At 41.2% G+C, this 23,289-nt stretch overlaps 1 protein-coding gene across 4 annotated transcripts in view; it reads left to right on the top strand.

Moving 5' to 3' along the window:
* Positions 1 to 23,289, top strand: part of ptprub (protein tyrosine phosphatase receptor type Ub) — a 195,632-nt gene that overhangs the window by 108,845 nt on the left and 63,498 nt on the right. For all 4 annotated transcript variants that reach the window (XM_085291249.1, XM_085291248.1, XM_085291247.1 and 1 more), the window contains exons 4-7: positions 4,212 to 4,293; positions 11,197 to 11,312; positions 16,859 to 17,033; positions 19,607 to 19,900. In XM_085291249.1, coding sequence (XP_085147375.1) covers positions 4,212 to 4,293; positions 11,197 to 11,312; positions 16,859 to 17,033; positions 19,607 to 19,900 — 667 coding nt within the window. The remainder of the gene's footprint in view (positions 1 to 4,211; positions 4,294 to 11,196; positions 11,313 to 16,858; positions 17,034 to 19,606; positions 19,901 to 23,289) is intronic.

Below are 23,289 nucleotides of genomic sequence, written 5' to 3'. Positions count from 1 at the left end.
CACCCGGTCCCAGCCGACCCCTCCTGTCTTCTTATTTCCTTTTCTTACTTTTCCCCATGTGTTTATATGGTATGATGCAAACATAATATTTTTCTTTTTCTTTTCTTTTACCTGGTGATTTCTATGAAATTTTAATTTCACACTGCATGGCTGACACGATGTCAAACGTTTGCCACATGATTATCGTGCACAAAGGCATTTATGATAGTTTTATGTTGACTCCCTACATATTTGTGTCATCTATAAAAAAAACTGCACAAGAAATGTTTTGTTCAATGTGTGTTTCACCTCTTTTTTTAGCAAATGATTGAGAAAATGTGAATATACAATCGTGTGAAAGCGTTTTGAAAGTAAACAAGAACAGGATTGAGTATTTGTAGAACCACCTTTAGCAGTGATAAACTGAAGTAATCATTTTCTGTGTGACTTTATCAGTCTCTCACATCATCGTCACTCTTGCCACAGCATTTTAATCCGACTGAGGTCTGGACGTTGGGTCATTATGTTATAGATTTGCTGCTGTGTTTGGGATCGTTGTCCTGTTGCATGACCCCGATTTCAGTCAGACAGACGGCCTCATATTTGACTCTAGAATACTTTGGTGTGCAGAGGAGTTCGTGGTCTGATCGACTGGATGACTGCGGCGACTGTGGCTGCAAAAAAAAGCCCCGGTCATTAGCCCTGCACCACAGTGCCTGACTGTTGAAATGTGGTGTTTGCACTAATTTGCACTAACACGGTGCTGAGCATTACAGCTAATTCTCACCACCACCTGTCTTGTGGTTTGTTCAAATGCAACTGTGCAAACGTAAACCGTGCTGCTGATGTTCTTTTTAGAGTGAAGAAACTCCTGCCCAACCCTTCTAAAGAACCTCTACCTGTTCAGGCTTTTTCTAATTATAGTATTTTGAACTTTTGAACATGAAGCATGCTAGCTGAGGCCTGTGGAGTCTGACATGTAGCTCTTTTGATCATTGCACAGTCTGACCTTGGGGGGTGAATTTGCTGCCATGTCCACTCCTGGAAAGATTGACTAGTGTTTGAATGTTTCCCACATGGGAATAAACTTGTGAATGATGGACTTTAAATTGTTTGGAAATGCCCTTATAACCCTTCCAAGGCTAATGGGCAGCAACAGCTGCTCCTCTAAGATCAGTGCTGACATCTTTTCTCCTTGGCATTGTGTTAAGACACACCTGAATGCTCCAGAATAACAAAGTGACAGAGCGTCTACTTTCATAGACACGCTCAGACATTTTTTCACATTGTTATTATTAAGTCTCGATATGTAAAACCATTTCCCATGATGTTATCTTGTTTACTTATAAAACCAATTTCAGTTAAAAAGGAAAAAGATAACATGCATTAAACACATCAAAGGCTTGTAAATGAGAATCTGTGCGTCTCCTCTTTGTCTGATCATTTCTGCTATTTTCCTCGCTGTAGCCTGCTGAGAGTCCTCAAGCTGAGCCCATGGCTACGTTAAAGGTTTTCGTTTTTTTAACGGTGTACAGAGCGAATTGGGATTCTTGACATTGAAATTATATCTTCAGACACTGGCTGCTATTCTTTGGTATTCCTACCCCATCAGATTTACTTCAGCACGCAATCCTTTGTCATCTATCTAATGCATGACTGCGTCTCATGGTGAGTGAAAGCCTGGTGTGCCTAATTGTGTCTCGTGACTGGAGAAAAGGTAGCAGGTCATTTATAGGGCCAAATAAATTGTCTCCAGATTTGTATACATTATAACCGTTTCTAAAAGCCAGTATTACAGGATAATGTAATATGTTCTCATAATGTGCATCTTATATCAGCCATAAATCACTGTGGTGTCACTCTTTTATTTATTTATTTCCTTATTTTTTTATCTCCAAAAGATGATGCCTGCGTTTTTATCCCAAGAAAGAAAAGTAGCAGCTCATTAGAATAAAGAATAGGCACATGGAAAGTTTCATTGGGAAAGTGGCTTTCAATAAAAATCCGCAGAGGTTGTTTATTAAAACAAATGCTCTGAATGTCTCCCTCGTAAAAAGCTGCTCTTCTAATGGCTAAGAAGTTCAAGGATTAACCAGCAATCAATCTCCTCAGTGCTTTAGCTCAGCGGAGAGTAATAACACCTTAATTAGACTTCCGAGACATTTTTTTCCCTCTGTCTTGTATGCCATTAAGCCCAATCAGTGTTTCTGGCTAATTTTGATGTTAGTCTAATGGCATGGTCGCATGTGTTTACACAGCTAATTCAGGTCAACATACGGAAGTATATTATGCTTTCATTATAGCAATGATTTGTTTGTTTATTTTCTGGTTAAGCAGGGGCTTGTAAGGAGTTAAGTAAAGAAGACGTGAGAGGAAGATGAAAGAAATAAAGGCAGACAGCAAAAAATGGAAAGGCAGAGAAAATCAAATCAGAGGGGAGGACTCTGCTTTTAAGCGAATTGACAACCTGAAGAAGGGGGAAAACGATGAAAACAGTAAAACGTTAATATTGCTTTTGAAAAGCGGTGCCATCTTCCAGCTCAGGTTCCAACAAAGTCTGGGAACAAACAGGAAAAATTGACTCTGACAGAAGGAGATTAGCCTCAGTGCTCCTCTGTGAGTAGAGCAGCCAGCTGTGGACAGAGCGGGGTCAGCCTCCAACTCCAGGAGACCCAGCAGCCAGGGCCCTTCCTCCTGCTTTTCCTTTCACCTCTCCTCTCCTCCCCACTCCACTTCTCCTTCTGCAAGCTTCAAGCCTCCCCTCTGTGCATGCCTGGCTTCCTGCATGGCATCCTGTCTGGACTTTTTTTTCTTTTTTCAGCTGACCCCAATCTCCTCACATCCCATCACCATCTCTCTGGGAAGGTGCCTTTAGGGGTCACGCATGGCTGAGTTTGTTGTCACACCGGTTGGCGTCTTTCTTTCAAAGCCCAAAGAAGGTGGACCGTCTCCATCCTGCTGACTGTGGAAGGCTGCGGTTTGGGCCAGAGGTCCTGAAGATGCAGTTGTGACTCTTAAATTAGGTGTTCAAACATAAGAGGATTGCGGTAGCAGAGATGATGTGGGTGTCAAAGTTCCTTCAGTGTAAATCAAAAAGTAAAAAAAAAAAAAAAACCCTAACCAGCTCTCAGACAGAGGTTGTGCAAAGTATAATTTTGGTATTGGCAGAGAAGTATTCAGCTACAGTGATATTTTTCCCTGAGTTTGTTTTTATTTTGCAGGTTTTTCAATGGTGCAGTATAATATGTATCTACACCAGCACCACAGCTTCTTCTGACAGCATTCAGAGCTTCTTCCCAATTTGCATTCTGTGAATTTTCATAGTGATAGTAACTTTCCTCCTGTCAGACTGATGTAACTGTTTGGATTTTAAGGCCAGGGGACAATTAAAAGATGAATTAAAAGTGTTAAAAGATGTTGCCTGCTTAGTGTTTCAACATTAAACAATAAGAATGGAACATTTTGAACCTGGTAACAGATGATCCAGTACTTCCAGGAGGCTGAAGGGGAGCTCTGGTGGCCGCCAGTGTATTTGACCTTGTAAAGATTAAGCTAACATGATTTAGAATATCATGTGAGACACATTTAAAGCAGCTTTGAGGATGTGATTTCATTTTAATTTGGGGTGGAGCCTCAGTAAAAATCCAAACCCAGCGACAGGAAACATGCTGTAATCACTTTGTCAGAGGATTATGAGAAACAATAACTCAAAGCTGGCCTTTGATCAAACTTGTGGATGGGAGACTGTCCTTGGTGGTGCAAAAACAAACATCACCCCCGTGTCCCATAACTCTCTCAGTGTTACTGAGGTTGGTGATTTGATATTGATTAGGTTTCATGAGAGCCCACAGCTCATCCAGCTTATTGTTCCATAGGAGGGTGTGGAGGTTTGTCCTCCCCTTGAGTCTCGTGGCAAGTTGCATTATCAGCTGCTGTGGCTGTCCTGCGTTTAGAATGCGACACAACAAAAACAACTCTGTGTACCTCCTGATAAATCAATTATTTCCCTTGGCCCCGTGGACTGAGGTAAAACATGCGGTGATGGGTGTGTTTGTAATTAATCCGCCTGTCGCAGTAGAAGTAACAAGAGCAGAGTGGAGTAGAATTCACACAGCCCTCAAATGCGCTGACACTTCAGCTTCGAGAGCATCAGGCTAATGAAAAGTATATGCTTTAGCTGCTCTGCTAACGAATAAAATCTGCTCATCATTTATTAATGTTCACTTTTGCAGGTGCTGATTGAGGCAACGGTTTCGAAGGAGCGGCGAGGCTACATTGCCATAGATGACATCATGGTGCTCAACTATCCTTGCTGTAAGTGGATTGCGGTCACAGAAGATGCTGCAGGAAAGAAATATTTAGCTTTTTTTCTTGGGGTGGGAGTAAAACAGATTTTAAAGCAGCATGAAATATAAATGTGATGAGGAGAAGAGTAATGGCTAATTGACCTTTTATATTAGTACGACAAGCTCTCCCGGGGCACGCTGTGACAACAGCGGCACTATTAAGACACTCTGACACCCAAATGCCAACACTCCCTTCCACCTGAGAACACACCTGTCGTTTTGCCTCCAGCACGCTTTGACAGGCAGATTTATTTGTTAATCAGTGTAATCTCAAATTCAGTCTCTGTGAAGGCTTTCGCATTTTCTTGCACTTAACTCATAAAGAGGTTTTCTACATTTAGCTGCATTTTAAAGCTTAATGAAAACGCCTCCTGTTCAGGGTTGTTTTTTTGTTGTTGTTATAATAAACAGCTCCCAGCAGCACAGGGCTTTTTGTGTCACTGGTGAAAAAGTGAAAGGAGCATTTCAGTTTTCTTCCTAAACTTGACAACTTTGTGTGAAACAAGAGTATATAAATAGTATATAAAAGATGGACATTATTGCTTTTTTAAAAAACCTGCTAGGACTGTCATATTGTCAGGTTTTCCGCTACAGTTATGTTGACCAAACAAACTCTTGGTGATATCTCAGCAATTTTCTCCAAACTCCAGCAATAACAGGTAGGTTTGTCAGGTGCTGGTAGTGTGTTATCTGTCTTCTAGTTCAGCTTGATTTTATGGATCAGCTGCAGCCGCACACTTTGCTGGGAACTGGAGTTCTTCTTTCCTATTATGGTAACTGGCAATCAGTGTTGAGCTGCGGCACTGCCACCTTCTACGTTGGTGTGTACACCAAATTACAGTCACTGCTGCTGGATTATTTCTAGTATTATCAAATGTGTATCACTTACTAGGTCCCTGAAACGACTGTGACGAGTGAATCACATCAAGGTTTGTTTAGGTTTAAGGCACCGATGACATTGGCACTAGCTTTAGTTTTCAGGCTTGGATACATCTTTTATATGCACTACTGTGTGAGTGATTAGCAGTTCTCCAGGCTTTATGAGGGTCTCAGTTTTTCTTTGAACATTTTGTACCTGACTGTTTTCTGAGTTTTTGTTTGTAAGCCACTTAACCCTGACCTATGACTCATTTAAGCACAAAAAAGGCAACAACACACAAGATGAATCTGTTACACATAACAAACAACATTGCAAAAGAACCCGTTTTAAATTGCATCTTTAGGCACTTTGTTACTAGAAGCCTGTTGCAAAAACAACATTTTTTTCCCCATTTTTTTGAATCTCTGAAAGTTGAATCTCTGAAAAGTGACAAAGAGAACAGTTTGACAGATATAATATAGCATTTTTGTACCAACAAAGTGATTTCCAAAGAGCTATTAGCTGAAAAAGTAGCAGGCCAAAAAAAAAAAAACTATCTACAGCAGATAAATGTTATCTGAAATTCACATCATCATAAAAAAAAATCTAACAGAGGACCTGAGAGATGCATCTGGCCCTTGAGTTACATCTACTGCTCACTGAAGTCTCACCAGAAATGGTGTCAGTGGAAGGCGGGCAGTCGAGAAGTTGTTTTTAAGGAAGAGGAAAAGGGAGAAAAATCTGAGGTATGGTAAAATAAAACAGTGGCAACAGGTCTGATAGATGATAAATCCAGTTTGGAAATTTTTGGTTCAAGTCATCATTGTGCATGGAGGAGCTCAGGAGTGAGCTGCAACAGTAAGTGTCTACAGTCACATGTAAAACACAGTGGAGGCTCATCATGATTTGGAGCTGTGGTGTTGGGGATGTTGCCAAAACTGACAGAAATATGAACATAGAAAAGTACAGTCAGATTTTGATCCACCATGTAAATACCATCTGGAAAGTGTGTGATGAGCAATGACTTCATATTTAAACACGAAAGTGATCCCAAACACACTGGCAATGCAGTAAAAGAACACCTGGATAGAAAAACACCCAATCAGTCATGGATTGGCCCCTCAGAGCTTAGACCTCACGGATGTTGAAGCAGTGTGGGATCATTGGACAAAACAAAATGCAGCCAACATCCAAACAGCATCCATTTTTGTCCTTAGAGAAGCCGGGAGAGCTATTCCTGAAAACTAGATCATGAAATGACATGAAAGCTGCCTGAGAAATAAAGGTGGTCACACCAAATATTGACTTTCAAGCTTATTAAAAAGTACTGGCTCTGTGTTTGCCTTATATACTGTATTAACATGTATGGTTTCACGTTAAAATCAATTACAGCACCTATTTCCCATTTTTAAGCAAAATATAAAGAAATGAGTGGTGGCTCAAGACTTTTACACAGTGATGTACAGTCTTTGTATAAAACGTATTCGCTAAAGCTCCCGAGCTTAATACTCGGACAAAGTCTCTCCCTGTCACTTACACACTCCCTGTACAGTCCCACTGCTGAACACAAGGGCTCTTGTCAGCTCATAGCACATTTAACACCTGAGCCACGCTGCTTTCATGTGACTTATATACCTGACACAAGCTTGAAGGATATTTTACTCTCAGGGGGATCTCTGTTATATCCCTGTTTTTTATTTCTTTTTTTTAATTCTTGCTGAGTTGGACACCTCGGGGATTTCACGTTACAGAGGATACCACCAGGAGCTCTATTACGTGAACATTGGCTGTAAGATTGCTTTGTACCCATACTGTATGCATATCACCCAGTCAGACACCCTTTTACTTCCAGACATAGCAGATGGCAACTTCTGAATGCTCCCACTGTGGTCATTAAATAATTAAGACTCTCATCAAGACCTGAACATGCCTTATGATGTGGCACATAGCCAGCCTGCCTTACTTGGCAGCAAAGAGTGTGGAGGAAGAAAAGGAGTGAAAAGACATTAAGTGTTGCATACAAAAAAACAAAAACAAAACTAAGAGGAACTTTCGACAAAAAGTTCCTTTCTGGGAATACTGGATAAAGCATGGTTGACATTTTTGTTGTATTCTCCTGAGTCTTAATCCTTGACTCTGAAACCAGTGTTGCAGCCCAATGAAATATTTATCGCGCTAAAGAGTCCCGAGGATAGGATCTGACACATTTAGCTGTATAACACTGCAGTCGGTTCCAAATGCAGAGCTTGTTCTTTTCTATTCACACTCATTTCAGTGTTTGTTTACTGTATATTTGGCTCGCATGAATTATGAATAAACCTTAGGAGGGAAAGTCACTCAAAGGAAACATGGCCACATGTGGGGTACAAATGCAAGCACTCTCCTTTACTTACTGTATACAAACAAGATGAAGAAATTGTCATCTTCCTCGCAGCTAGATGGGAACAGAGTCTTGTGCAAAACCAGGCAGAAGATGAGTGAGACGCAAACATTTGCTTCTCCCCGATGCTTCGGCTTCACAGCAGCCCTGCATTCTCCTCCTGTCAGTCATCTGGAGTGACATGTCAACTTTTGCTACCCCATCTCTCAGAGTTGGCAGGCAGTGCTGCCAGCATTTACCCAGTGATTTGGCTCTGCAGGGGTTTGGTACTCATTGCTCTATTGTTAATCATGGAGTTGGGTGAGACGGCTACTCCCACACACTGACTCATTGGCGGCTCCCGCGCAGGTTGCTGGGACATTATTAGTCGAAATGCAGAGAGCCAATGCTCACTCGCTGGCTTTTCTTCCACAGATTCACTCCCACATTGTGCTTATCTATAGATCCCCTCTAATCTGATGTTGTTTGTAAGTTATTTTAGTGGTGGGCTCTGAGCGAGCCACTGCCCACATTTGCATTTACAGAATTTCCATCGCGATAAAACTATATACGCAGCGCTGAACACATTTATTACACAGCCTGCCATAAAAACAAAGAAACGGGAGTATTTTGGAAACTGGTCAAAATTCACTGGAGAATTCACCTGTTTATACCCAAATTTGAGCCGACGCACTCGACTTCTCTGTGAAGTCACAGATTAATTGAGCATAACGTTGAGCAAAACTATCTGCGTGTTCAGGAACACAAGTAAATAACTGTAATTTGGCATCTTAGATAATAATAATTATGTGCTTTACTATTTTTTCAGCATTTCTGTAAAAAGCTAAATTTGAAAATTGATGGATAACAACAATAATTCATGCCAAAACAACAATTTTAGCATTAAAAATATCAGAGCTTTGTACATACTGGTGGATTAAACATTACAGAAAGAAAATGGGCATCAGTGGCTTTAACCTCAACAACACTCAATTTCTATAAATGTTTTTCTTGTATTTTATATCGTAATTACATTTTTTTTGAAAATGCAGTGCAAATTTAGACTTAATTTTGACCGTGGAGAAACTGGAAACGAAAATCAATTCTTACCCCTCAGCCTGAAAAGGCTGATGCAAACTGAATGAACCGAATGAAAATATGTGAATAAATTGCTGCCAAACTACTGATAAACTGATTTCTGTTTTTAATGGTTGCCCTTCATAGCTGGTCAGTTTCATACAAAGTCCTCCAAACTGCTGTTTCAAAACAGAAAAAGCCTGAAATTTCTGTTCTTGCATTTAAAAAAACAAACAAAAAGAAAACCTGGATCAAAACATGTTATGTTAATCTGACTTGCATTGTGAATATTTTACTGATGCAAATGGTGAAAAATGGTGAAAATGGTGAAAATGGTGAAAATCACAACATGAGTAATATTGTCGATGGGTTCAATAAATTCTTCATAAATGTTGGCCCTGAACTAGCAGCAGACATCCCGTGTCATAAAAATGAAAATATCAGTAATATAAAATCAAATCCCTTTTCACTGTTCCTCTCAGCTACAAATGAGCAAGAAGTAATAAATATCACATTAAAATGTAAAAGTAAGTCTTCAATGGATTATCATGACATAAATATGTCTGTAGTTAAACAGGTTATTCTGAATATTGCTAGTCCCTTAACATATATCTGTAATTTATCATTTCAGTCCGGTTGTTTTCCAAAAAAAATGAAAATTGCGAAAGTAATACCACTACATAAAAGTAATGACAAACACAGTTTTACCAATTATAGGCCTATTTCTCTACTGCCTCAATTCTCAAAAATTCTAGAAAAACTTTTTAATTCAAGATTAGAAAAATTCCTTGAAAAACATCAAATAATAAATGTTGGTCAGTATGGTTTCAGAACGCAAAGAACCACTTCAATGGCGATAATTGAGGCAGTAGAAGAAATTACTGATACACTGGATAAAAATAAATATGCAGTTGGTATTTTTGTTGACCTCAAAAAGGCCTTCGACACAATCAATCACTCAATTTTACTGGATAAATTGGAAAGATATGGTATTTGAGGGAAAGCTGGTAACTGGTTAAAAAGTTACCTAACAGGTCGGGAACAATATGTTAGCATAGGGCATTACCATTCAGAGAAACTTGGTATTACATGTGGTGTTCCCCAAGGGTCAGTGTTGGGACCAAAACTTTTCAATGTATACATAAATGATATTTTTGATGTTTCTCAAGTACTTAAACTCATACTGTTCGCAGATGACACCAACATATTTTTCAGTAGCGATGATTATACTGATCTTGTAATGACTGTAAACAGGGAGCTAAAATTAATAAAAAAATGGATGGACATAAATAAATTATCATTAAATATAAATAAAACTAAAGCAATGTTTTTTGGTAATTTAAAATATAATATAGAATTACCAATTATCATTGAAGGTGTACCAATTGATAATGTGAGTGAAAACAAATTTTTGGGAGTTATAATTGATAACAAAATTTCATGGAAACCCCACGTCAGACACATAAAAACCAAAATTTCCAGAAGCCTCGCAGTTTTGAACAAAGTGAAACAATTCCTTGATAAAGATGCACTTCGTACTCTGTACTGTACCCTGGTTCTTCCATATCTTACATATTGTGTGGAAGTGTGGGGAAATACATATAAAAATACAACTAATCCATTAGTCACAGTACAGAAACAAGCACTGCGTATTATTCACAAGGCTGGTTATCTAGATCATACTCACAAATTCTTTCTTCAGGCAAAGTTACTTAAATTCCAGGATCTGGTTAATTACAATACATCCATAATTTTGTATAAAGCTTTTACTAAACTTTTACCGGCAAATTTACAAACTAGATTTGAAATTCGAGAAAAGGTTTATAATGTGAGAGGCTTTGGAGAATTCAAATTACCCAGAACTCGAACAACCCGTAAAGGCTTTTGTGTGTCTGTATGTGGTGTGAAAATCTGGAACAGTCTGAGTTTACAATTGAAACAATGCAAAAATATTCATAGATTTAAATTTCTCTACAAACAGTTGGTCTGGTCACAGTATACTCAATGATGGGTTTTAGTGTGCTCTGTAATGTCTGTCCTCTTACCATTGCTGGTATGGATTCCAAAATAAAAAATAAAAAATAAAGTGTGCGTATGTATGTATGTACATATATGTACTTGTGTGTGTAGATATATATGTATGTATATGTATGTGTGTTTGTTACTTGTAGTTATTACTGCCTGTTACCTGTGGTAATGCAATTTATAATTTATATATTCTGTATTCAGTTATGAAGGCTCTAATTGTTGGTTCCGAGCTGCCGCTTAGATGCTTGTATCTGCCCGGGGCTGTTGATGGGTCTGTATGCAATGATGGGCGTAGCTGTTTATTGTTTTTTTTTTTGTTGATGAGTGAGTATAGGGGTGGGATTTAATAAGTTTTCTTCGTCCCACTCCTTTTTCAGGCAAGTTTTGTTTTTTGTTTTGTGTATTTTATGTTCAATATAGGTATTTGTTGTGCCTGAAAATGAATAAATAAATGAAATGAATGAATGAAATGAACGGTTGAAAGGTAATGGGTTTTTTTTTTTTTTTAATCTCACAGTGGGTCTCTCTCTCTCTGTCTGTCTCTTTAGATAAGGCGCCACACTTCTCCAGGCTAGGAGATGAGGAGGTCAATGCTGGGCAAAATGCCACTTTCCAGTGTGTTGCTGCTGGAAGGGCATCAGAGGCTGAGAAGTTCCTGTTGGAGGTTAGTGCTTCATGATGGTGTTTATTGCCCAAAGTAACCTGTGTTTACTGTGTGTCAGCTTGTTGTATTTTTACCTTCAACATGGCAACAGTACAAAGGGAAGACTTCTTTTAATACTAACTCTAGTGCCTAATGTTACAGACGGATTATTAGACAAGGCTCCCTGGGCACGTGGGACACAGTAAAAGTCATCACACACTTTCCTATGAAGAGAAAACCATCCTGCACACAGAAAAAGACACATGCGACCACAAACATTGTGTCAATTTTATTCAACTTTGCACCTTTTTCCTTGCTATCTGGTTATTTTGTTTCTCCTTGTTGTTATTTGATTGACTTTTCAAAAAAGAAATTTGAACATTCATTTCAAGTAGAAGCTATAGCCTACAGCCAGGAGTCCTGAGGCCTGTAGTGTGAAGTAAGATTTTATCTTATCAGGGCAACTTCAGGTTGAACCCTGGGTGTTTAGTACGACAAAGGCTGTGTTTTTTCTGTACTTTACCAGGCTATATCATGATGGTAACTTATGCTGTAGATTTCATATGCTCAGGAGCAGGTTATGTTCTAGATTAGAGATCAATTGGTATGAAATCACCGCCGACCCAAAAATAGTGTCACCGATCCTGGAAGCTCTCGGAGTGCGGATAGTAGGAATATCTAAAGTTTTACAGTCGTGTCTTAAGCCTTTCCCTGATGAGCATCAATAATAAATGCAGATTCTTGGACCTTGATGTTTTTTTTCTCCTGTTGGCTGCAAACAACTTTATGTTATTATTAACATTATTAATGAGGGTGTGTTTCCTCTCACAAAAAATCACGCCACTCATTTGTCTGTATTATTTGAGTAATTGGTTCATAATTTTCTAACATTACAGTTTTAGCTTTTAAAATTAGTTACTTTGCACCTTTTAAGTGAATGCACAGTGGAAACCCTGGGTTAGGATAAGTCAATCCACGTAATGGAAATATATCATAGGTGTGTTGATCTTTGTGTTTAGTGATTTGTCCGCAGGTCTGTGACTCATGGTTAAGTTTTCACATGCTGCTACAGTTTACTGCATACATAACTGTCACGTCTCTCTCTGTGTGTCATCATTATATGTAACCCAGACGTATTTATCCTTAAATAAAGATGGTACACAAAGGCTGAATGCTATAAAGGCTATGAAGGCCTTGAAGTGTCTTCACTCCGCTGCCTCTGAAAAGTCGCCTTGCTGATAGGATCGCTGTGTTCTTGTCCTTTTGCAATGTATCTATTCACATGATGGTCGCCATTTGAATCCATGTGAATGAGTTTTTTTTTTTTAACTCTTCTCTTCTCGAGGCCCAATTAAAGACCTATTGTAGGGATTCATAATTTGTCCATCTCATGCATACAGTTAGCATGTAGCTACATATTCAGTGCTTTTGAGCATCTTACCACCCACTGCAGCCAGCATTAATCAAAGCTGACCCAGGAAAACCTTCTGCATTGTTTGAAAATGGGAGACGTATGATTTAGGTAATTGCTGTATCCTCATCCATACCTCTCTGATCAAGCCACCCATTTAGTCAAACACAAAGATGAAGGCAAATGCGTTGGGTAATTAGCTGGCATAACCCTACAGACGCCTACTGTAATGAGATCTTCAGGCCACTGGAATGCTTTTTTTCCCCTCCTACCTCCCTTCTACCTTCAGCTGTCCTCTTCCATTGTCTGCTCCACACATGCACCTCTCAGGCTGTTTTCTGTTGTTGTGCCCTTTCGTGTTGATTGTGTCTGCAGTACCAGCTGTACCGCAGTCTCAACCGTACACGCCTGCCAGATTAACAGATCGTTTTTGTCGTTTCCTCGCCAATTAGCTATAGCCAGATTGTTTATGTAACATGAAGTGATCGCATGCTATTTGATTTACTCTGATTTATTCTGATTTCTGCTGTCTCCTTTCTGTAATTCACCGGCCAAGTAACAAAAAAACAGGAATAGAAAAGATGCAGGAAGGATACATTACTGTATTCTTTTTTCTTTTTCCTGCGGTTACAAGATTTGTTGACTTTTTAACCCTAATCAGGGGGTGTGTGTTTATGTGTTTGTTTGCAAGACTCGGCCTGAGGTTCCTGTGGTCTGTGGCTTTTTGAAAGCCTCAAATCAGCAGTATGACAGAAGCCCAAATGGCCCAGTGTAACCCAGAGGTCTCGCTGCTAATCACAGTACGCTCACATTCTCATTCTGTGAAAGCTGTTGGATCAAAAGTACTAGAATGATGATTCATGTCCACTATTTCACACGCGGAGAGAATGGCCTGAAAACATGAGGAAAAAAATGCCAGAGCCAATGTGTTATTCTGAAACAGTGAGGATGTGACAAATGCTAGTGGTTTTAATGGTGTGGAACAAGTGAGAAAGGCCTCTCACAGTGCAACAGCTAGGTGCATCATGCAACATTCACTGGAGCCTCTTTTTTCTCTGTCACAGTTTTTTCTCCACTTCCTACTTTCTGCCACAGCTCGCTTTTCTTTCCATTCTTCTTAGACTGAAACAAGCGGACATTTTTTCTTTTTTCTTTTTTTTGCTAAGACTGCTTAGGTGTGAATGCTTTGTTGTGTCAAACACATTAGCTTTACCAAGAGGAGCACTATGGACTCACTGTAGGCTCCTCTCGTAATCTTATTATTTTATTTTATTTTATTATTCATATTACTATCTGTGTGAATATTTTGCTAAAGTGAACAGGGCGTGAAAGACTGGAGAAAAAAGTGGCGGAATAGAGAAAAGAAAAGGGGGGGTGATGATGAAACAGACAGACGTGTGTGTGTGTGTGTGTGTGTGTGTGTGTGTGTGTGTGTGTGTGTGTGTGTGTGTGTGTGTGTGTGTGTGAGATCATTTGTGATGAAACATACTTGAAAATGTGGGTCACACTCCAACCATGCCCCCCCAAGAGCTAGAGGCAGACAGGGAAAGACCCTGGAGGTCCTGGATGGAGCTTCTACAGCCAAGGGCAAGAGTGCCAGAGGACCAGAGGCAGCGGCCAATCATCCCGGCCAAGCTAAGGATGGGGGCCCCAGACTCCGGGCCCCCGAGAACCGCTTGACACCCAGTGGAGCCTCCACCGTGCAACGTAGAGGCCCACCCTTAATAGCAATGTGGGGATCAATGCTCAGGGTAGACCCAGGCCTAGCCCTACACACACAGAAGCTGCACATAGACACACAAGCACATACACCCCATCCTCTGAAGTGCAGACAGATTGGTGCCTCTCAGAGCCAGCAGCGGCCATTTCTGCACTTTCGTGCCTCTTCATGCCATCATTCAAGTATTATCTGTGCTAAAGTGATTAAACTTTGATGCATTAAAGTCCATCTGTCTCCCGATTGTAACTGTTGAACGGTTAAATGTTTTGCTTCAATAACATTGCACGCTAAGGACAGATGAAGTCGAAGATGGGCTCCATTAGGGCACGACGCTCATGACATATATTACCCCCGTAATCACTATTATTTTAACAAGATTTCATTTGTTTTCATTAAAGCACGTCTGATCGTAATATTGCATGATTAAATCAGGGAGATGGTCCTTCCATTCTAATGAAATTGTACACAACTGGACGATTCTTCTTTTTAATCACACAGCTCTAACTAGAAGTGACCCAGATAGCAATAATTTGTGTATTGCTACATTATTAGCTTTGTGTTCCAGGAGTTCACGGTGCGGTAACTGTGGAGGCAACCATAAAGGTTGTTAGTGTGTGTGTGTGTGTCCCGTGCTAATAGGGAAGGCTGGATGTTGTGTGCAAGGGTGTTTATAATAAAAACATCAGTGTATGAAACATAATGAACCCGTACTTAAAAGACAAAGTAAACAAAGTACCAAAACAAAGGAGCAGAGGCAAATAGAAGGCAGGAAAACTAAAAGAAGGCAAAGACTCCTTATACACCTAAACTCACCAGCTGCTTTATTAGCTATGCTTGGTCAGCTTCTTGTTACTTGAATGGGATTTTGAATGTGCCAGTCTGGCACCATTTGCTGGTTGTTTGGCTGGTCTGAGTATTTCAGAAACTGCTGACCTCTGTTGATGTCAGAGAAGAATGCCCAGACTGCGTGATGGGAGGACAAGAGCAACTCAAAATAAAAGCTACTTACAACCAAGATATGCAGGAGAGCATCTCTGAATATGTTAAACGGGGTACAGCAACAGAAGACTACTGTGGGTGTGACTCCTGTCACTTAAGAACAGGAAACTGAGGCTGCAATTTGCACAAGCTTAAATTGAACAAGGGAAAACTGGAAAAACACTGACTGGTTGGATGTGTGGAGCAACATTCAGATGGTAGGGTCAGAATCTGGTATAAGCAACATGAATGCATGGATCCATCTTGCTTCGTATCAATTGTTCAGACAGGTGGTGGTGTAATAGTATCAGGGATATTTTCCTGGCACACTTTGAGCTCTTTAGTACTAAGTGATTTTCATAACCTGAGTATTATTACTGACTTTTTATGACTACAGTGTACTGATCTTTGGATGGCTGTTTCCAGCAGGTTAACGCACAGTGATACAAAGCGAATATCATCTCAAACTGGTTTCTTAAACATGACGATGAGTTCATTGTACTCAAATGGCCTCCACAGTCACCAGATCTCAATCTAATAGAGCACCTTTGGGATGTAGTGGAACAGTAGATTCTCAACTTGGATATGCAGCTGACATATCTGCAGAAGCTGTGTGATGCTATTTTGCATTAATATGGACCCAAATCTCTGAGGAGTGTTTTCAGGAGCTTGTTTTACTGGTGCCAGAGTCAGAAGTCAGAAAAAAACTGCAAAAGTTGCAGAGTATACCTAATGAAGTGTCTGGTGATGGTATATGCTATAACATTACAGGCAAACATCCCCAGCTATTCTGGGATTCCGCGTGGATATGACACAAACATGCTCTGTAATACTAATACTGTCAACGTAAAGCATACAACTCCATGCAGATTGAACATCTGCATATTTTTCATGCCTTTAAATAACTAATATTTGCTAAAAATCAGTTTTAATTAGTGAGTCAGTCAGCGAGGTCTTCCATCAGCTGAAGGGACACTCCGCTAATTTTACAACTGAAGGTCAGTTTCCAGTCATGGTGAGGGCCACTCAGTATGTGACAGCCGTTGTCTTCTGCCGTCCTTCAGGCCTTCATTACAAACTGGGACACTGAGTCTGAAAGATGTCGAGGCTGTAATGGAGAGACTTTATCATGTTGCATTATCCCATGCCAAAGATCTTGGGTGTTGACAACTTGACTCATGCTAAAGAGTAACAGTGAGGACATCTCAGCCTTTAATGCCTGCCTTTTTTTGCATAGCTCTAGATTTTAAAGACTCTGACTACGTCATTCAGAGTTATTATGCATTTGTATTTTGTGAATTTTTCACACTACTACAGAAACATCTACACTTATGTGCGTGCGGGTGTAAAAGACTGTGTTATTGTGCTGTATAAGATGATTTATATCTGTGTGCGTGTGAGAGGGACAGGTCATGGCCTATCCTGGTTTCTCTGACCATGTCCTTTTCTGCTTTCCAGAGACACAATGGGGACATTTTAACAATGGCGTCAGTCAAGCACCTGAGCCATCGGCGCTTTGTGGTGTCCTTCCAGCTCGACAGCGTCCAGCGAACTGATCAAGACCTTTACCGCTGCGTCACTCAGTCCCCCAGAGGTTCCGGAGTCTCAAACTTTGCTGAACTCGTTGTCAAAGGTAAACATCCTTTTCCCTTTTCTCTGACTGTTATTATTGTTTTCTTTTAGCCTTCATTCTCCATCATCCCAGCCGTTATGATTTCCTGCTTTTCTTGGACACAGTACAGCACTGCATGTGATTGAAAGAAGAATTAAAAAGGAAACAGATACCCACAGGATATCATTTGTGCATGACTGCGAATGTCTCGCGCATTTATTTCCAGAGAAATTTCTTATTCACAATTTGTATGCTACAGCGACCACTTGAAGGCTTTTTAAGTGATATCCACAGTCTCCCTGGCATGTGCGGCATCCTGAGCTGTAGTTGCCAGATAGACTGCCATACTGAGCTCTTCAGCTCTCTGTCAGAAGGCAGTTCACTTGCCTGGGACTCCTGCAGCCCTTGTCATATCATGTAGCGCAGATGGTGACCTCACTACCATTACTCACTCCATCCCCACCGCCCAACACCACCGCTTTGACAGCATAGTAATGACATGGCTTGCGGGATGGTTTGCTGGCATAACAAACCCGAGCCCTCAGCAAAGTAAAGAAAGGAAAATAAGGATGTAAGGGATTCTCAATCCCCTTGTCCTCTACTGTATGCTCTTGTTATTACGTTTTTAAAGCAAATGAGAGTGAGGACAAGCTCAAAAGGAGTTTTTAAGCCAAGCTAGCAGAGTGGCTCTGTGGATATCAGTGTCTGTCGCTTGGCTGGCTGATAGATTGGTGCAGTCCACCACTTTGGTGGACAACCGTTGGATGGGCTGCTGTGAATTTTAGCCAACAGTTAGGATCCCACCACGAGGAAGCCCCCTGCTTTTGTAGTTTTTTTAAAGTGCTGGGCACATGCATGAGATTGTCTTTTTTTTTTTTTTTTTTTTTTTGCAGCACCATAATCTCAAACCATCCATCAACGTCAGCTGTATTTATTACGAGTTAGTGAATGTTAGGATGCTCACATGCTTAAATTACATTGTGAACATGGCACATATGAGCTTTGTAATGCCTCGCTTCCATAGTCCTTTTACTGATAAGACAACGTGGGTTGATTTTAGTGTCGCGATAGACTGATTTGCTGCAAAAAGGAGCCCCCTTTGCTAGAACGTTAACCAGCGAGTGCCAGAAAACCAGGACACAGCGAATGTACTTGACAGATGGCTGTGATTTGCTCACACTCTCAGTGAATAAGTGTCATTGTGTCTTTGTGGTTGTTGCTTTCCTTATTTTGTTATAATCAGGACAAAGATGTTCTTTCTGGCAAGGCTGCACCACCAGTAAATGCGATGGCCAGTTAAGTTATTCTCATGTCAGCTGCCTGAAACTCCATAACTGGCTGTGCTCTTCGCTGACTTAACAAGGCTTTCATAAATCCCTTTTCCCCTCTGCTCTGCTAAAAAGAGCCTAATCATCCCCTTAATGAGTTGGATCTACTCGTTTATATAATGCAGAAAGAATGCGAGAATCATAGTAAACCCTTCTACTGCTCCACGGAGGGCTCGGAGATAGCTACATGATTAATAAAACAGTTTTACCTTGTCCGTATGTCTCGGGCTATTGTTGTGGGCCCTGAGTTTATATGTGCACACATATTCTGTCCTAAGCATATTTGAAAATGCATTGGCAGAAACAAATGTTGCACCGACGAGGAGTCCCACATTAAACAGACACTAGCACTGAGAGCTTGCTTTGTTTTCATGGAAGTGACAACTATTAATGAACTAAGGGGGGGATACAATAAATTAGCAGATAAAATTGAGTCTACTTAAAGTGTGAAAGGGGTAGGTGAGATACTTTGAAGGTAATCGCACTGGCTGTTTGCCTGTTTGCTCAAATTTGGCCTTTTATTATAGATGCATCCATTGACAGTTAAAAGATGAGCTGCTGCAGGCACAAAGAAGCAATACAGAGTAGAGGTGAAGTTGTCGAAAAACCCACAGAGAGGAGGGCCATAAAAGACAGAGGCAGGGATGAAGGATTAGTCACAGCCACAGATCTAACTCTGATCTTTTCTCATGCTTTGTCCACATTTCTTTTGGCTTTCCCATCCCTCACTCTCACGGTTGCCTGTGTAAGTGTTTAGCGGCTTGGATCTGCCAGAAAGTGACGTGGGCAGTGGTATTAATTCTCAGTTTGCCAGGCTTTACCAGCAGTAATGTATTCAGCTCTTTCATCGTGGTGGCCGGCTGTCTGAGAAGTTGGAGAAAAACACGCACAGTAATTATTGTCTGAGTTACAGGGAATGTCACGTTCAATGCGACGCATGCACAGCTGTTTTTTGCATTCACCCCTTTGCTAAAAAATGTATGCAAGGCTCTGAACGCCCCGTTAATAGGTATGACTAATCTGCTATTTGAACATAGTTTGACCTGCTCACATCCTGCAGTCTCTGGAGACTCATTTAAGACTCAGTGGGCTTTAACATAGCCAGAAATCTATTTGCATACGCCTGATTAGTAAAATTAATAGCACAACTTTACCACCCTAGATTGTGCAGCAGTGCTGCCGGCCTGCCAGGAAGTGCTTTTATCAATACCAATGTGTTCTTAACCAGCAAAACGAGAAAACACTGCTTTTCATTTTCTCCGACAGTACCCCCATCCCCCATTGCGCCGCCTCAGCTTCTGCGTGCTGGCTCCACTTACCTGATCATCCAGCTCAACACCAACTCTATCCTGGGAGATGGCCCTATTATCAGGAAGGAGATTGAGTATCGTGCCAGCCAGTCTCCATGGTCAGAGGTGCATGGAGTCAACATGGTCACCTATAAGCTGTGGCACCTGGATCCAGACACAGAGTATCACATCAGCGTGCTGCTGACTCGACCGGGAGAGGGCGGAACCGGCCCTCCGGGACCTCCTCTCGTGAGCAGGACCAAGTGTGCAGGTGACTAATAATTGTTCCCAAACTCATAAAAATGGGATTTTATGCTGTATATATTCTCTCTTTTAACACAGGAAGTGTGTTTTCTTTTAAGGATTTAAAGAAGATTAATGGGGTAAATGTACCAAACGATGACATAAGGAGCTAAACACACTCTTGAGGAGTGTATCATCCATACTGCACGGTACTCTCTGGAGATTCCTTGTAAGCAGACAAAAATTGCTGCTAATCACCCAAAATTCATTTTGCATATCCCTGATATGCACACACATGATTGTGCTTCCCTTCTTGCAAAGCTTCAACCTCGGTTTACGTGTTTACTATTAAGCAGTACGAGTCCTTCCTGCTTGTGCCGGCTCGTTGATATTTTCCATGGCCCGCTACCTGTCACGCCACCTCACGTCGACGTGCCTCTTAGTGCGTGTGCACGAGACAATAAGAAGACGCTCCACTCGAAAGCTCCACGGGGAAGCTTTAATTTGAATAACAGATGAATGTCTGCCTTATCGTTAACATCTTGTTTATGCCAGTGTGCAGCTCTAAATCTTGTATGCTGTCATGTGTGAAGAGACGATGACAGTCTTGTCAGCTGTTTCCTTTTTGGAGTTGTTACAAAAGTGAGAACATTTCTTTTTTTAAACATCTTTTTTTTTTTTATTGGGGGTTGATATTGCGTGGAAATAGCTCACCAAACAAACAACACGTTGTGTTTCTGAAAAACCTCTGAGGTATCTGCATTATTTAGGCAATGCAGTACCCCCGAGCAAACCATATGAGAATAAAGTACGTTGAACACTAATAAACTGTAAAGTGCGAGGCAGCTCTCATCCTCTACTTTAGCTCAGCTCAGTGAATTTCTAAATCAGATAGGCTTATACTTTTAATTTTGGCTATGATAATACTTGTAGATATGGCCCCTTCTTATGATGAAGCTGTTCTAATAAAGACCCTCAGCTCATTGTACTGATGCCCAACAGCCACACACTGTAACTTAAAGGAAGCTTACAATATGAGACTGCGCTGGTCACGATAATCTGCTAAAATTCAATCAGTGAGAAGCTGATAGACAAGTTCTGACTCAGTCGCTGCATATACTGCACTTATCTCATAAGAAAGGCATATTTGTTATCACTGGTGTTCTCTGAACTCTGTAGCCAAGGAGACTGAAAGGGACTTTATTTGCTGCCAGCATAGCAATATTGCTTTGACGGTTATTTAAAAGATAACAGCTGGCTGACTGCAGTAGCTAGCCTAAAAAAGGGCTTCTTTGGTATCTACTGGAGGAGACAGAAATTTTATTTGGCTAGTGTAACAAATGGACAAGAATCAGCAGGTGAAAGATTTTCTTGATTTGTCAGAAAACAGTGAAAAAAGCAGATTTTTTTGGCTAATAATAACTCAACAATGTTGATTTCTGCCTACTGTAATTTAAAAAGGGACAGCTCATTATCATTTGACTCTTACAGTATTCAGACTAACACTTAACAATTCCCCAAATCATCATTTTTCTCTGGTCCATTTTAAGGCTCAGATCAAGCCTTTTTATTGTTTTTGTTCATTTTGTCCCGCTCGCGTTTCCCGTCTCTGTCGTTCGTCACTGTTCAGACACAGAACACCCAGGAGAAGAGCAGGGCCCCATAACCGTGCTCTCTTTTAAATATACATACAACAAACTGTGTTACTGCAGATGCACACACAGAAGCTGCAGGTAGTCATTACCGCTGCCTGAATCTGCAATGTGTGCGATGTAGTCACAGACACACAAAATGGAGAGCTTTGTGTTACCCAAAGGCAGTCTGTGGATTCACGTCTTCCATGGTCATCACTCTTCTCTATGCCCAACGGTCTCTCCCTGCCACACACCATCCCTCACATATCTTCCTACCCTGCTCCACTAGAGCCTCCCTGGCCTCCTCTCCAATGACATATTAAAGCTACTCTCCTCTCCCAACAGCCAGAGACACCCCTCATTCATCAGGCGCCGTGAGTGAGCTCTCTGCCCTCCTTCGCCTATCCCCACACACCGCTCCGCAACAACGAGAGACAGAGAAAATTCCCAATAAAAAAAAAAAAAGGTTGATAGCAAGAAGAAGTAGAGTAGAGGGAAGGCGATGGCGGTGGAGTCGGGGTAGTTTTTCAAAGTGAGAGTAAAAATGAAAGCGAGCGTGCGAGAGGTGAAGCGAGAGCGGAATCATAACGTACGGAAATTGCTTTCACAGTTGCTGCTATCGGTGTTTGTGAAAGTCACTAAACTCTGCCTTTAATGATGTATTTACATTTCAACCACTGTGACATTAGGTTGTTCAGCCAGCCATGTGTGGGATAAGTAATACTGCTGTGTTTGCTGAGCTGTTAAACAGGGCATTTAGATGCAGCACTAGTTCAACACAGAGGAAGTGTAGGTGAAATTAATTTGGCCCATCAGTGTATCTTGTACATATATATACGTGTGTGTCTGTGTGTGTTGTGGGGGCTTCATTTGATTGGCTTTTGCATGACACAAATCAGTGTTTACAGTTCTGACACGTGTGTATTTTGTTATACACTTCAACACTATGAATCTCCTCCTGGTGCGTCTCACATTCTTGACCCTTCAGTAGCTCTAATAACCGGCTGTCTCCCAGAGTTCCCCTGACCCAAACCTTCAAACCATCTGGTGCACGCCACCCCTGCTCACCCTGCATGCTTCTGCTGAATCCTGAATACAGACAGACGCACATGCACTCGCTGCTGGCCCGATTACATTTAAGTATGAGAAAATAGATCGGCGGGGTTGCTGTTGTTGTTGTGGTTTGGTTTCGGGGAAGGTTGTAATTATCCGGTGAACAGAAGGGATATTTTGGACCCTCTTTTGTATTTAGGAAGTGAATTTCCTCTCCCGAAGCCGTGTCTCACCACCGTGACTAATCTGGCTCTTTCATGGTGAAGCATGTTGGCTAGCCGGCTGCGCTGTGCACATATACATCCTCGTGGTGGCGAGCCATCCTAGCGCCGCTGCTGTAAAACTAATGGCCGTGAATGTGAACACGGTCTCCACCTGGCTCCAATGGTCATCCAGGTGTGCCTGATGAGCCATTGCTGTGATTATCAGCACGGTGCATTAGCACAGCTTGAAGCCCCTCAAGTAAACCACAGAGGAGAGGCGAGCGTTTGTACTGCAGGTGGTCCCCAAACTATGCTAATGGGCTTCCACCTGCTGCTGGGTCACTGAACCTTCTGGAAAGCCCCTGCCCGTGATGCTTTTGGTCTGTTAGAGGGAGCCAACGCTGGAGCCCGACTAAAATTAGGCACATTAGGAACACAAGTGCTTTGCCTTACTTGGCATGTCGTTTATCATGTCTTCCATTCAGAGGCAGAATTCCCTATATGGGCAGATTTGGATTTCTGTGCAC

Source organism: Mchenga conophoros, linkage group LG11, assembly GCF_057382185.1.
Source record: "Mchenga conophoros isolate Kocher_MC1m ecotype Shallow Benthic linkage group LG11, M_conophoros_male_GT1.1, whole genome shotgun sequence".
Taxonomy (NCBI): Eukaryota; Metazoa; Chordata; class Actinopteri; order Cichliformes; family Cichlidae; genus Mchenga; species Mchenga conophoros.
The sequence above is the reverse complement of the archived record's forward strand: the minus strand, read 5'-3'. Positions and strand labels throughout refer to the sequence as shown.